A 15,822-nucleotide genomic window follows, 5' to 3' on the forward strand; every position below is an offset into this window, starting at 1 on the left:
ATATTTAAATACTCGGAAAATTGCGAAAATAAATGGGCCGGGGATTTTGGCTCGAAATCGTCTCTAAGGGGCCGCAAAAAAGGGGAAAATCGTATGTGTCCTTTATCACGATTGCTTGACTTTAAGTATCTAGGTAACGTTAGTCTCCCTTAACGGTTGCGACAAATGGTCGAGTTACAAATAAAAAATTCATTTTAAAATCGTTGGTTCAAAAAGGGCGTTTGAGTCTCCAACTACTTTGACCCTTAATAACTTTTGAATATGCAGACATAGAGACTTAATTCTTGAGGATGAAATCATCGTAATTTTTAGCTTGATTTTTTAAGCTAAAAATCTCGAGGGTATTATTTCGAAAATTAAACTTGAAATCTCCAGTGAGCCCGAGTCAGACTCGGTGGTTGTAGGTTAAACCAACCATTTTCCATGAAATTGTAATGTACCAAATGCATTTAAACTTGTGGAGTGACATATTTTTGAAAAATCTGTATGGATCAAGCCCTACGGTCTCACCCGTTCTGAAAATTTCAGCTCAATCGGTTCAGCCATTTTGGCTATCGTGTTCCGGAAGGACATGATGGTTCCATAAGAACTGACTTAGGCTAAAAAGACAACAATTTTGCAGAGCCTTGTAAGATGGCATTATTCTGAGAGCAGGACTCGTAATGAACGATGTGCATATAATTTTGTGATTTATTTTTTGTATATAAACCATTACAAAACACGAACTTAATAAACTCGGAAAATTTTTCCTATTTTAATTCATATTGTTACGATTAGTTTTACGACAGTTATCGCAAGAGACGAACAGACGGACATAACGGGTACATAAGCCCTGATTCGGGCTAAAAACCTAAATTTAGTTAAAATTTTCACCAATGCATAATATGTATGCACGTGCATAATACACATTGTATATTTGACAAAAAAACAGGCGTAAAGTGCATTAGTAAAATGCATTTGGTACAATAAAATTCTGCAAAATGGTCGGTTTGACCGATAACAGCGAGCTTGACTCGGGCTGCACACTGGAGATTTCAAGTTCAAACTTCGAAATAGTACCCTCGAGATTTTTAGCTTAAAAAATCAAGCTAAAAATTACGATGATTTCATCTTTAAGAATTAAGTCTCTGTGTCTTCCCATTCAAAAGTTATTAAACGTCAAAGAGTTGTTTTTTTCGACCATCGAGAAGAAACAACTATTTTTAAAGTTAATTATTTTATTTGTAACTCGATCATTTGTCGCAACCGTTAAGGGTAACTAGGCACTAAAAGTCAAGCAATCGTGGTCTTTTATAATTTCATGGAAGATAATATTTTCAAAATTAGATGAAGTTGTTGACATCAATGGGGTCGCTGGGTAACCGGGATAGTACTTGGGTGTATAAGCGTTGGCGCTAGGGGCAGCAGGAGTAGCGATGTCCAAATTGGGTTTATTTCCATACCTAAGTCTCGATTAATTTTGTTTCGTGTATTTCTGATTAACAATCAGAATACATATTTAATACATAGTACAATTAATACATATTTAACTTTCGTAAGTATGAGTTCTTGTTTTTAAGGTGTGACGAATTAAGCCTTCCCGACACTAATTACGACACAATTTGCATATCCAATGCAATTCCCGGGTTCTGCTGCTATATTATGCTGAGAAAATTGCTCTACATACCATTTGACAACTCATTACATTACAATAAAAATGACACCAAGACAGATTTACAATTGACAAGCCCCAAATGTTTATTCCCACTAGACTCAATCAAATAACGTGGCTTGGAGGGAGGAGAGAAAAATAACTAACTTGACCAAATACATACAAAAAATCACTTCTCGTGACCAATAAGAAACTTCAAGGTGCTGGAGAGATGCCTCTTCCAGCACATTACCTGCCGAGATGCCTCTGCAGTGCCCTACAACATACCCTTTAACCCTTTTTCACCCTTGGACTGGTTTTCCTTCTTCTTATTTACTGCTGCTGTTGTTGCTGGAACTTCTCCAACACGGCAGCAGCACCAATCTTCGAGTTCCTCTCTCGACCGAATCCAACGACGAACTGACTGATTTTTGTTCGAGCTCGCAGTTTTATGCTACGAGCCAAGACTCATCCTCATGACAACTCAAATTACCCCTAAACTACTTTCTCCATAAATATAATAATAATATTCTCTCCCTTACAAAGGATCCACTTTTTTAAAATTATCATGAATTTCATTACTTTATCACAAACTTTTGTATGAAAAGGCACCGTTGACTGCTTCATTGTTGGTCAGCGTGCACAATTACACCGCATATTTGCATTCCCTTCGTTTCTTTATACAAATTAAGCAATTTTTTATTACACTTTATTTACGATTAATTTGAACACAATTTTAATCTATTTAGTAACAAAGTTAAGCGTAAGGTTTTCTGTTCTTTGACAAAATTAATCCAAATTCGGAGTACAACAAAATGACTTCTGAATTTGCAAGACTTGAATTTATCTGCAACTACAAGGATACGCTTGGCCACACCTAGGGCAAGTGGGTGGAGGATAGCTGTCATCATTCCCCCCTCGCGTCGGCGTCGGCCACACTGACATCTTGGACCGGATATTGGCGATGATCGCGCCGAGACCGCTGCCAAAATTATTTCTGGTGGAATCCATTGTTCTCAATTGTTGAAAAGTTGAAGAGCTGAAAAAAGTGAAAGTGAAAAATATTATGAAATTGTACTTTTTGTTGAACGGCTAAGAATAGTTTGAAATTTTACTTCTCAAAAATACTGAAATTTGGAATAATGGGGATCAAAATGAAATTTGATGCTTCGGATTGATTTGGATCTCGGAATGATTTTCAGTGAATGAGACGATGGCTTTTTATACAAATCGACCAAATCCAATTGTTAAACTTCATAATGTATCATGAAATACTTCCGATGAGCCAAAATCCTCATGATAAATATATGAAGAATGCATTCTAATTTGAGTTCTGGCTGAGACGTTCCGTCATTAAATAAAATTTCGCCATGCACCCATGCACGGTCAGGTACTTTCCTACGCATGGAATTTCATGAGGCATTCGTAATCCGAGAAAGTAAAGCAGTGACCGAGGTCATGAGCAGGAAGATGCAAAAAAGTTTGAGTGCACTTTGTGGACGAATTTCGTCATAGATAATTTTTATCATGGCTCGTATGCAGTACGAGTTGTAAAAGAGTCAACAGTGCTGACTCAACATTATGCACGATTGATAAGGCTTTCCTCGCTCATGAAGTTATCATCACATACATATGTTAATTTTAAGCTTGCGACAAGCTGATCTCATGCATGCTCATGAACACGGATTATGTTTGTATAAACCAATTATAAATATTTTGTATTTAAATTGAAAAAAATTCATGACTTCGAACAAAGAGGAGAGTTTTTTTTTAAACGTATTGATTTTAATTGAGCAAAATGTATGTAAAAGTGTATAATTGTAAATGACGAGGATGTGATTTAGTAACGACAATGCATATGTGTAAATTCGATTCCTTCATAATTAAACCATTCACAGGAGAGGCTTACAAAGATTTATAAACGTCTTCCAAGATTATCAAGAATTAATATGCACAAAGTCTACGTCGAGAACATTAATTTGCACAAATAGGAATTCTTTAATAAGCAATAATCACTCAAAATCAGTAAGTATACTATCCAAGTCAATGCTCAAAATGTACCGGAATTTTAAAAATTATATGCTGTTTTTGTTTCAAAGTTCATGAATTGGTAAAAAAATAATATTGAACGCATATTTAATTAATCTTAAATTTGCTTTATCATATTTACATACTCTTTGAAATTGTTATTAAATTAGAAGAAATCATAAATTAGAAAAATCACAATTAGTTGATAATTGACTTAAGTAGACGGAAATAATTTTTTGAAATATTTATTATCCTCAAGTTTTCCTGACATTACAGAATCCGACATAAAAATAAATACAGAAATTTGAAAAATTATCTCAGAATTTCTAAATATTTTGATCTCATTGAGACCAAGTTTGACACAAGGCGAATTTTTCTTGCCGTTACATACTTGAAACTAAATACGTCATATCTCATATTATAAAATCCTCGTATCATTATAAAGAAGGGTATCTGTTATGGTGATCGTTTTGGGCTAAATCTCGATGGGTTTTGAATTAGTTTGATAAGAAATTTTTTTGGGCTTTTGGGCGATTTTTTGGGCTAATATATCTTATCAAAATTCGGTTGGTTGCAAGGTCCTGAATTTTACTTAGTTACGTGTCTATATAAGGTTAACTCACTTGATGGTAAATTTTGTGACCGAGAGCTTGGGACGAGTTTGGGATTATTTTGGGGAAAAAATTCGTTGTTACGTGAAGTTAAGGCCATTTTAATGTAAATTTATAAAATAATGATGAAGATCAAGGCCGGTGGTGGTGGTCAAAATTGATTATTTCTTGAGCACAGTTGGTTATGGTAATGATAACGAGAGGACAAATTTTAGAAAAACAAATTTATGCATGCAACTACTATACAATTTACCTACAAATTTGTAGGCAGTATAATTAATAGATTTCAAATGTAAATATCGTCAAATATGGTGTCAAATTGGTGAGTTTAAAATGGAATTGATCGTTTCCAGATCAGCTTCCGCTGGTCGGGAGGAAGCTCAAATTCTTCTTCACTATCCCTCTGAATTTCTTCCTCATCTTCATCCAAATTCATATTGCTCAAGCAATGTACTCAAGAAATAATCAATTTTGAACACCACCACCAGCAGTGATAATCGTCATTATTTCATAAATTTATGTTAAAAATTGCCCTAACTTCACGTAACAACGTATTTTTTTCAAAAATAATCCCAAACTCGTCCCAAGCTCTCGGTCACAAAATTTACCATCAAGTGAGTTAACCTTATATACACAAGTAACTAACAATGGAGAGGTGTCAGGTGGTTATCGCTAATGTGGACCGGACTAATTTTAAATTGTTCAGGCCCAGAAATAAGCCCACCCGTATTTTTTCGTTTTCTTGAATGGGCATATTTACGCCCGTGGCGGAATTTTCAAAAAAAAATTCAGCCAAAATCCTGATTTTTAAAAACGCTGTAACTTTTCGAATTTTAGCCCGATTTCAAAAATTGAATACAATTTGTGTTCAGAATTACTTCCCTGAAAATATAAAATTTCATTTTCAAAAATTTTTTAAATTTAATATTTTCATGCCATTTCTGAGTTTTTAGCCCGAGTCAGGGCTTATGGAACCGTCATGTCCGTCCGTCTGTCTGTCCGGCACGATAGAGCCAAAACGGCTTAACCGATTGACTTGAAATTTTTACCATATGCATATTGGACAAAGTTAGGAAACGAGTTCGAAGATGGGCGAAATCGGTCAAGTGGTTGACCAGTGGGGGTCATCGGAGTGGGTGGGGTATTATGCACCAAAGTTTCAAAATTGTCGTAGAAGGCTGAAATTGGGTACAGAAGTTGCTAATGGCTCCTACTAGATAAAAATGACTTCAAGTTGGAAAAATTTTCATCTCCAGGGACCCTATGGGGTGACCCACACTGATTTTTCAAAATCGTCATAACAAGCTGAAATTTAGTAGAGTGGTTGCTAATGGGTCTTAATAGGAGAATATGACATGAACTTGGTAAAATTCTTATCTGGAGCGACCCTATGGGGTGACCCATACCGATTTTTAGAAATTACTTTAAAAACATTAAACCCGGCACGGTCATACCTAATGGCTTCTAATGAAAAGATATGAAGCTAAAAGTGAGCAAATTCTAACCAGAGTTACCCTGGAGGGTGACCCATACCATTTTTTAATTTTAATTTTTTCCATCTGAAATTTGGTACGAAGGCTAAAAACCACTTCTTGATAGCAAATATAGTTTTGGAAGTTCAAAATGGTAATATTATGTCGGTCAATTCGGAGAAAAATTTAGAAACAGCTAGGACTCACGGAGTCAGGGACTCTGTCCCTGACTCGGGCTATATGGAATCTGCACTGTAGGTTTTAGAAATGAAAAAAACGATAATTTTTTGAAAATTAAAAAATTTTTGAAAATGAAATTTTATATTTTCAGGGAAGTAATTCTGAACACAAATTGTATTCAATTTTTTAAATCGGGTTAAAATTCGAAAAGTTACAGCGTTTTTAAAAATCCGAATTTTGGCTGAAATTTTTTTTGAAAATTCCGCTAAGGGTGTAAACATGCCCATTCAGGAAAACGAAAAAATATGGGTGGGCTTATTTTTGAGCGTGAACAATTTAAAATTAGTCCGATGGTTATCGGCGATAACCACCTCACACCTCCTCATTGTAAGTAAAATTCAGGACCTTGGTTGGTTGTCAGTGGTTTTTGATTAGTAAATAGCGCTCAATGATTCTTACCCCGATTTAAGACTAGGGGAACCGTTTTGCCAGTCTGTCTGTTCGTATGTCTGTTCATTTACAACTTTGTCAAATGAACCCCGATTAATTGCAAACTTGGCGAGTTGGCAAATTATACTATCAAACAATTATTCAGCATGTCTACGTTAACTCCAAGGGTCCTGTTTGAGTCACTTCCAACCCATGAATGTAATCAATGTTTTTTTCTTGTCGGGCTGTGGTTTATAAACATTGGAAATGTTATGCAAAATTGTAGCAACGCGCAACATGGTTACCATTTTATTAATACCTGTGGTAATTTTGCATGGTTTCCATTTCATTCCATGTTTTTTGATGCATTTGAATTAATTGCTCGAAACCTAGAAATGTACCATCTTCAATTCTTTGATGAAAAATCACCAATAGTATGATCATCAACATATGCAAATATTTACAAAATCGTTCATGGTCTTCATATTTTAATCTGCGCTTTTGTTTTTGGCCTATCTAACTACGTGTTAAACATAGCCCAGGAAAATATTTGTTTCTCCACTTTTGGGTATGTACCATTCCTGAAATTTTCAGGAATGGTAGTTTGATAGTTGTATGATATCATATAAAAAAATCAGAAATATCGCTGGTGGGCTTCATAGTCTTATAATTAACCAAAATTTAGCCCAAACCGATCACCATAACAGATTTCCTTCTTTATTGAGAATAATTTATTACGAATTTATAGCGAATTTATTTATTTAAAAATTATTTGATATATGCACATGCTAATATTTATTGAATCGTTAGCAACGATAATATCTTCTATCGATAATTACAATTAAATTCATGTAAAAAAATATGAAAGGTGTTGAAACTTGCGGAGATGATTAAGTTTAACTTCCTAAATTTTCAAATTTCGAATTTTCAAATTTCTATTTGCACCCACACCCATTGGTCGCACCGCAGTTGGAACATTGTTGTGGCGCTCCACTGTCGCGACCAAAATTATTCCAAGGCCGCACCCACCCACATGACAATGACTTCTTTGAAGTTGGTTGCGTTTCAAGGAAAATGATCCCACGAACGGCCAGAGAGGAAAACATTTCCATAATTTTTTGGGGTAGATTAACTACAAGAATTCAAATTCAAACTTGTCAAAAAATAAAAGTAAAAAATACACAAAACATCAAACACATCAAACATCATCAAAATTGTATGCAAATGCAATTTACGTAAAATTGGTACTTACTTGATATATGTGATTAAAAATTAGTAAAGATGTGTTGAGTTGACTTTGTGCAAAAATTATTTGCAGAAATAATTGATGTTATGTATTTAGGATTACTTATTAATATTTAAGTGTCTGATTTCAGATTGACTTTTACATACTTTTTGTGCCCCCTTTTATATCCAAGTTGTACATATGAGTTGAATTGTTCATGAATTTTTCAAGGAACGCGTCCATTTTTTGTAGCATGTCATCAACATAGAACAATGAGCTATGTATGTATGATTTTCTATCCCGTTCATGAGCGGATGATATCATGAACAAAATTCATGGAAAGTACAAACACTGAATAAATAATCTAGAGATGAGGAGTACATAAGATCCTGCATGGGTTTAGATAAGGATAAATTGATAAGCATTATGCATGAATTGTTATCATTGTGAGGGAGAGGACCAATGAATGTCAATGTCAGGGTTTCATGCATGCATTTAAATACCCGCAATGAGAACATTTAATAAGATCAGGTACGCATTTATTACAAAATTTATAACAAAAATATTTCAGAAATTTAAATACGAACAAAATAAAATAATCCTAGAAATTCTAGACCTCAACGAAAGTGAATTATTCATACTATGCAAATTGCGAGTCTCACAATTCTCTTATTCAGTCATCTCATCAGTACATATCAAACTTAAATTCTAAACACAACAAAACTTCATATTTTAACATTCATGTCACGAATACTTAATGGTATCCATCATCAAAAGGTTCCTAACGTTCCCTGCTCCGCGTACGCATTAGCATGCATTTCAGGAACTGTAAAAAAATCATCAAAAAATCATTTTCATTCTCTCAATTTCTCCCCAAATTTTTTCAAAATTTCCATACATACCATTCGCCTGCGTATAAGGTGCCGACTCATCGGCCGGATTTGTAATCACGCCCTTTCCAAGGTACCCATTCGGCATAAAGTTATACCTCACCGTGCCCCTGGGATCATTAATCCCGTCATCGCCCTTGGTCCGGAGGGCGTTCGGCGTTATGAAAACGGTCGCCCGACGCGGACCGTTGACCTCATGGACGTACGACTCCCACATGTTGGCTTGGTCGGGGGGCACGATATTTTGCGGGGGGACGTTTAGCGTGAGCGTCGTGCCGGGTTGGAGAGGTCCCCGACCACGCCCTCCACCAGGAAACAGGTCCACCTCCGGCTCACCTTTGTGTTTTCTGGTCGTCACGAGTGTGGCGCAGGGTGAAAGTAAGAGGGAGAGAAACGGTAATAAAATTATGACCCGGTGGTAATAATAAGAATGGCTGGTGGGTGTTTTGATGGGTATGATTTCCATGATTTCGAGGGGTCACTTTCACTTATGAAATTATGTTTTCTGACAATTTCTTCACGAAGACACGTGCATGCAAAGCAGACTGACTGACTGACTGACTGAAACTGAAACTGACAACTCAACTTGTATTAACAAGGACACTATTTAATGTAAGACAGACACAAATTAAGAGACCTGTGAAGAGATATAGACCACAATTACAAAGCACCTCCACATTTTTCCTGTTATTCGTTCGTTCATGTTCTACTTGTCGTTTAAGGAGGAGAGGGATGAAGCAATACGTTTATTTATTATGCGACACAGTGCTCTACTCTTTGTGTGCCTTATCCGAGCTCATCCATCCATCCATCCGATAAGGTATAAGGATCAACTTCCTTCCTCATAAGTAAGCACTTTTTTTGGATGGGACGACACCCAAAAGTGAAAAAAAGTAAGTTTGTATCATTAATAATTCGAATTTCATGGCCCTCCTGAGATGTCTTCGATTATGAACACCCAGTGGCCGCGGACAGAGGGACAATGTCGCCACGGTTGTTCGATGTCCCCATCATCTGCCCATCTTATATAAACCCCGCCTTCCCCTATCCTACAATGGAAATGTCCCCAGATGTCTCCACAGCCTCCGCGGCCACTGCCTCCTCCAAGGTTGGCTAGTCACTCGTGCAAATGTCATGCCTTAGTAAGTCGTAGATGGGAGCAGAGTATTTTTCTGTTGGGGGATTGATTTTTATCTGAAGATGCGGATGCAAAATTGATAAACGTATGGTTATCTTTGTCTTCATGATAAGTTTTGAAAATGGTCAAAACTTTTACTTATTATAGAAAGCGGAGATGATTCAGAGTAATTGTAGGATTTGGTTTGGTTTTCTGTGACTGGGCTTTTGGGGTGAATTTCACTCTTTATTATGGAATAAAATAGTTATGATTATTATAACAGATTCGGAAAAGAGGTTGTTTATTTATTTTTTTATTGTCACATTTCGATTGTTTGTTGTATCTTGAAGAGTAAATTTCAAAGAATTTGCGTGTCTATTATATAATAAATAGTTTTTTCAGTGGCCAGACCGCATTGCATAAATGCGTACAAACAATGGGTATCAATTGCTAAATATGTATTTATTTATGCTGCATGCATGCAAATATGTAACGCAAATAAAAAAATTGCATAACTGCATGAGATACTATGCAGTTAATTTAAATTTTGTTAATATTTAGTTCAGTTGGGTCAAAATAACGTACATATGTAGCGAGTATTTTTTTTAACACGCGTTTCTGCCATGATTTCTTAATCTATTTATCTGGTAATGTATGTACGAGTATATTTATACTTTTATGATATTGTAAGTACGAGGTTGGAAAATTATCGCAAAATTATGTACATAATAATCGATTGGATTACAAAATTGGAGAAAAATGGATTATATTTTAATCCAAAGAGGAAAACTGGGCAGTTTTTGGTCACTTGCGCCATAGTTAAACTATAACATTTACTAAAGAGTGAAGTACATATAAAAATGCAGATTAAGTCACGAAGTCAGATTATTTTTGTCAAATTTTTGTCAAATTCAAATGTTCAAACATTTACAAAATACATTTTCAGAAATTCCCTTCCGAATTAATGAATTTGAAATAATTTCAAAATAAAAATTCATAATGTCGAAGATATATTGATTTATTTCAAAATCGAGTAGTTTAAAAAATAAATAAGAACTAAAATATTCACATCTTTTTTGAGCAATTGATCATTTACTTCTTATCAATCCACATGTACTCGTGCTCTTCCACGACTTCATGTCCATGTCGCCCAGTCCGTGCCATTCTTGCCTTGATCATTTCAGGCGTTACTCTCTTCACGTCGTAAATGAGACCAACCTTTTAATACGAAGGATAAAAATTCATTTTAAAAAATCAGGAAATTGAAGTTTGAAGTCATTTCAATTTTCAAAAATTGACCATACCTTTTCGAAAAAGTCTAGTGCAATCGTGGTGAGATTTATCTTCCAGCCCCACTCAGATGTGGAATACTATACCAAGAGAAAAAGAATTAAATTAACGACCCTCCTAATATTATGGTTTTTGCCTCCTATATTGTGGAAATGAACCCCCATTTATTTAAAAATAAATGGGGGCTCATTTCCACAATGTAGGGGGCAAAAAACTTCACAGGGGGGTTGGGGGTGTGGTTATTTACCTCCCAAGGGAATGTATGGTGGAAGTTATGGAACTGCGAAATATGAAAAATTGTTATTAAAACTTATGAAAAAAATGTGAAAGTTAAAAATTATTATGAAAAATTGTGAAAATTAAAAAATCTTACCCCTTCGCCTAATGTTAACGCTGACACGATCCTATTCTCGGCAGGTGCGATATTTTTATCGTATGGGCGATCCCCGAACCTAGGAAAGAAATTAGAATAAATTTCCGAACGTTCCGTAATTTGAATTTTCTAAAGAAGAAATCAATTCCGTTACATGTGAGCGGCCGAATTGACGAGCCACGTGGCATTGAGGGCGAGACAGTAGCGAAGAACGACTGCGACAAAGTAGGCGTTCCAGAGCGTCTCCCCCCAGAAATACCACGGCACCACGGTCGGCATCACGAAACAGAGGGAAATGACGGAGGGGATGTAATACTTTCGCTGGTAGAAGACCACCGGGTCGGCCAAGATGTCGGACATGTCGACCTAGCATTAGTTAAAAATAGGTGTTATTTATATGTAATTGGCCTCCTAGATTTGTAAAAGCTACAGTGTATATATGTAAAACTTGCAAATTTTCAAAAATTCTCAAAAATTTCAAAAAATATTTTTCAAGGTTTTAGAAAATATGGCTTAAATGTAACAATATTTGATTTAAAAAGTTTGAAGTGTGAAGAAACCATTGAAATTAATACGAGTTTAGAAACACATTTTAAAAAAGAAGATTCAGTTAAATCAATTTTTCAATCTAAATAATTTTCCAATTTTTTTTTCAAGAATAATTAATCTTAATCAATCTTTCAATTTGACCAATAATACAATTTGTCACCAATGTACCTTTCCTCCAATCCTTTGAACATCGGGATGTTTTTTGCACAACAACCAGCCCACGTGGGAGAAGAAAAAGCCTCTCTTTGAATTGACGGGGTCAGCATTGGTCTCCGTGTACTTGTGGTGGACGCGGTGGTCTGAAAAGTCATAATTTTATTTTTATTTTCAAAAATTTATTTTCGGAAATTTATTTCGAAATTGATACCTCGAGCCCATTCATAAACCGAATTTTGATACGACAGCGAGTTGCACATGGCGAGGAAGACGCGGAGTGGGAATCGTGCCTTGTACGCGCGATGTGACCACAACCTATGCACCCCGGCAGTGATGCCAAAAAGGGAAAATTTGTAGACAAGGATTGCTACAAAATAATAAAATAAAATTTCGTTTAAAAAAATTTCCAGAAAAATTTGAAAAATAAAATGAAATTTCTATGTACCGTATAACGTCGTGACGAATTTGGCATCTGTAATGGCAAGTTTTAACCCATACGCAGCCCCGACGTGGAGAAGGATAAACCAGAAAATGTTGACGGGGTAGAGATGATCCCAATAATTCCATTCTTCCGAATCTCCTTTTACGTCCTTTTTGGCATCACTTTTTGAGGAATCAAGCTTACGATCGCGTAAATCTTCGGGAGCAGCGACACCCGTGTTTTGTGGAGGCATTGTGAGACAGTTCTTTCTGAGGGGGAAAAATGAGACAAAAGTTGGAGTTGGTTAGTCTCAATTTGCTCAGCTGTAAATATTGTTTATTTGCAAGAGGATGTCGTAATGAGATGAATTAGAGGATGCATAAAAAAGAACTAAATAGTCGTGGCCTAGCAAAAATTTGCATAATGATAGGGCAGCATAAATAATTTGCAAAAAGCTTTGCACCCCTTAATTTTCTAAAATTATTTGAAGGTCTTAATTGCCTAATATATACACTGTGTGGACAGATAACAAATAATTTGAAATTTTTGCAATTTTTTTTTTGCAAAAAATGTGTACCCTCAAATTTTGAAAATTATGCTCAATTTACTTAATTTACTCACCACAGAAATGACGCGAGGGTTGTTAGACGCTCAACTTTGCTCAAGAACTACTATGCGACCACCGCTTGGTTCCAGGGGCAGAGGAGAAGTGAAGTCAAAATTTGGACGACCAGCAAACCAAATTCATACCGACGGGGGTACGGACCCACATTTGTTATGTGTGATTGCAAGTGGTTGATTTGGTGTCATGCCATAAAATTCGGTGGTACTCCTTTACAAGTGGGGATACAGATATGGTTCCATAGTTGGTTAGTCAGTAATCCAATCCACCTGTCTGCATGAGGCAAAAATTACCTATACGCATGTAAGAAAAGCCGATAGATATGTATGCCGATATGTATTTTTGCAATGTTGCGAATCCCACTTGACAGGGTAGGTAATTAGGTAATGTTTGGGGTACATAATTGTAAGCCAGGTTTGAATTCGTATTATTTTGTGATGCTGATGAGGATTGATTGTTTGATACGCTTTTTCCTTTTATTACGTGAGTGATGCTGACCTATGTTTATTTTCCTGATAAAATGATGGAATTTTGAACCTTGGCTGGACCGGTGGATGGATGGCTTTTTGGAGGAAGGAAAGTTTGATAAAAATAATGATCAAAGTGCAATTCCAATTGCATGTGTTCCCAGTGACTGGGGAAGCTGTGGGGACATTGATATTGTAGGATAGGGGAGGGGTTTATATAAGATGGGGAGATGATGGGGACATCGAATAACCGTGGGGACGTTGTCCCTCTGTCCACACACTTCCGCGGCCACTGGTTATTCCTAAGTGGACAGGTTATTCAGATTTTTTTGACAAAACTGATCTCTAAAATCATCACTTAAAATGACCTCTTAAATCATTCAAATATAGGTTTTTGAAAATTCAAAATATGTCATTTTTCGTAAATAAATTGGGCTAAAATTTTTCGTGTTCAGAAAAATTTAATACAGATTAATTAGATGCGAAAAGAGAGAGATTACATAAATTATTAATTTCGATTGGAATTTCACGCAAGGAAATCCCGACGAGAACATGGGAATATCAGGACAAGTTAAGGACAAATGGATTTAGTGAGAATAACTATAAGGATGTGAATAGGGTAAAGTTGCTGACTTTTTAAGTTTTTACATTTTTCCAATTTTTCTCACACTTTCAGAAATACCTACTACTTTGTCATGCAATCAAATAATGAAATAATTCAATGAAGATTAATACTGTAGTCAAGAAAGAACAAAGATGTGTGGGTGGAGGTGATGAGAATGACGATTAAGATAAGTTAAGAAGATAACCACGCATGGCACGATTGGGTCATCAAACCAAAACAATTTGTTGATTAATTACTTTCTGGGGTGATGTTTCTCATCATCCTCGTCTGCTAAATACTACTGGTGATGATGATATAATGGTCAATGTCACGTCATATTGATTCATAACTTTCCAGCCGCCAGGAGTGGTCCGACACAAGACGAAGATGACTTTGTCTTAAGAACGTACGATATTTGGTAAAACATGGATAAATACATGCATAAATTTGAAATAAAAGAAGGCAGGCAAGCCATCATGTGCCAAAGTCCAAGTATTTTGCCATAAGCATTATGTCGCCTCGAATTGGTTGGTATAAACATATATTTATGTATGTACATACGGCGTCGAACGGATATTTATGTATGCATCGGACTTCTCTCAGAATTTGATGCTTAGTCTTTTACTTGACTAAACAATTGTGCGAATTGTTGATGTTCAGCATATCCAGTTCATTGAGGAATGAGTACTTTTTGTATCACGAATTATTATGGAAATGCCTTATCTGTCTGTCCGTCTGTCCATATCCACGATAACTCTTGAACGGATTTGAATTTCGACATGTAGTCTTCACTAATGTCCTTCTAAATTTTGGGGGGAGGGGTTACACTTGCAAATGAGCGTTGGAAGTTTACCGGTCAACGGTCAAAAATTTCGAATTTTTAATTTCGGCGTAGTTTGGGACGGGGATTGCAGAAATGGATATGTTTCACCAGAAGATGACCTTTCGACCGTGTAAACGAGGTCAAAGGTCGAAAATGTGTAGAAATTTTGATTTTACGGTTTTAGACCTTATTTGGAAGGTGACATATACGAGACAAATTTCCGATTTGGTTTCACCCCATTGCTACATTTCATTTCCAACGGTTTATCATTTAAGCCGCAGCTGCATGAACTTATGTATCATCGGACGATGTACTTACGTATGTACACATGCACCATAGAGTTGAAGTGAGCAGTATAAATAATTTAAATGAGGCTCATATGCAGTCGTTAAAATGAACACTTTAATTAATTAAGTAGATGCCAGCGTGGTTCGTTGATGGGTTGATGCCAAGCTCTCGAGTTGCAAGCTTTTTAAGTATGTCTTGATAACATTCAACCTTATGACAGGGTCCCACCACACATCGTACGAGAAGTACGCGTCACAGTTCGCCAGACAGAATGGTTTTATTATATTTGCATACATGTATCTGGTGAGGGTATATTTATATAAAAAAAAGTGCAAAAATGGCGAGAACATAGGATACAATGCGACTCATTTTTGCACGTGCAAATCTCGTGAAAGTATGCAAGTTATGGAGAGTGAGGAAGAGCATGCAAATGCATACAAACAGCTAACTTTCCGGCCGGGTGGTTGGGTGGTGGTGAGTCAGTAATACACAGGTGGTAATTTGTGGGATGGAAAAATCCGATTTTTTCTGGAAATGTTTAATTTTTGATGGAAATTTAGAATGATTAGGAATTTGCGAATTGTAGATAATTACTAATTTGGGAGGAAATTTGCATAGTGCGAAAATTTAACAGGTATGCAAAATTG

The 15,822-nt window shown here is 36.0% G+C and overlaps 2 protein-coding genes across 2 annotated transcripts; both read right to left on the bottom strand.

Annotated features, from left to right (window-relative positions):
- Nucleotides 1–8,092: 8,092 nt before the first annotated feature.
- LOC110845280 lies at nt 8,093–9,120 on the bottom strand. The gene is made up of 2 exons (XM_022091675.2): nt 8,478–9,120; nt 8,093–8,401 (listed from the first exon to the last, which is right to left on the bottom strand). Exons 1-2 carry the CDS (start codon nt 8,929–8,931, stop codon nt 8,346–8,348), a joined length of 510 nt encoding a protein of 169 aa, XP_021947367.1. The 5' UTR covers nt 8,932–9,120; the 3' UTR covers nt 8,093–8,345.
- Nucleotides 9,121–10,584: 1,464 nt separating this feature from the next.
- On the bottom strand, nt 10,585–13,151 carry LOC110844756 (stearoyl-CoA desaturase 5). Its single transcript, XM_022091035.2, has 9 exons — nt 12,993–13,151; nt 12,396–12,640; nt 12,162–12,317; nt 11,963–12,093; nt 11,400–11,611; nt 11,246–11,324; nt 11,120–11,152; nt 10,887–10,952; nt 10,585–10,800 (listed from the first exon to the last, which is right to left on the bottom strand). Exons 2-9 carry the CDS (start codon nt 12,622–12,624, stop codon nt 10,675–10,677), a joined length of 1,032 nt encoding a protein of 343 aa, XP_021946727.1. The 5' UTR covers nt 12,625–12,640; nt 12,993–13,151; the 3' UTR covers nt 10,585–10,674.
- Nucleotides 13,152–15,822: the final 2,671 nt, after the last annotated feature.

The sequence above is a fragment of the Folsomia candida genome, unplaced genomic scaffold (genome assembly GCF_002217175.1).
Source record: "Folsomia candida strain VU population unplaced genomic scaffold, ASM221717v1 Fcan01_Sc002, whole genome shotgun sequence".
NCBI classification, from domain to species: domain Eukaryota; kingdom Metazoa; phylum Arthropoda; class Collembola; order Entomobryomorpha; family Isotomidae; genus Folsomia; species Folsomia candida.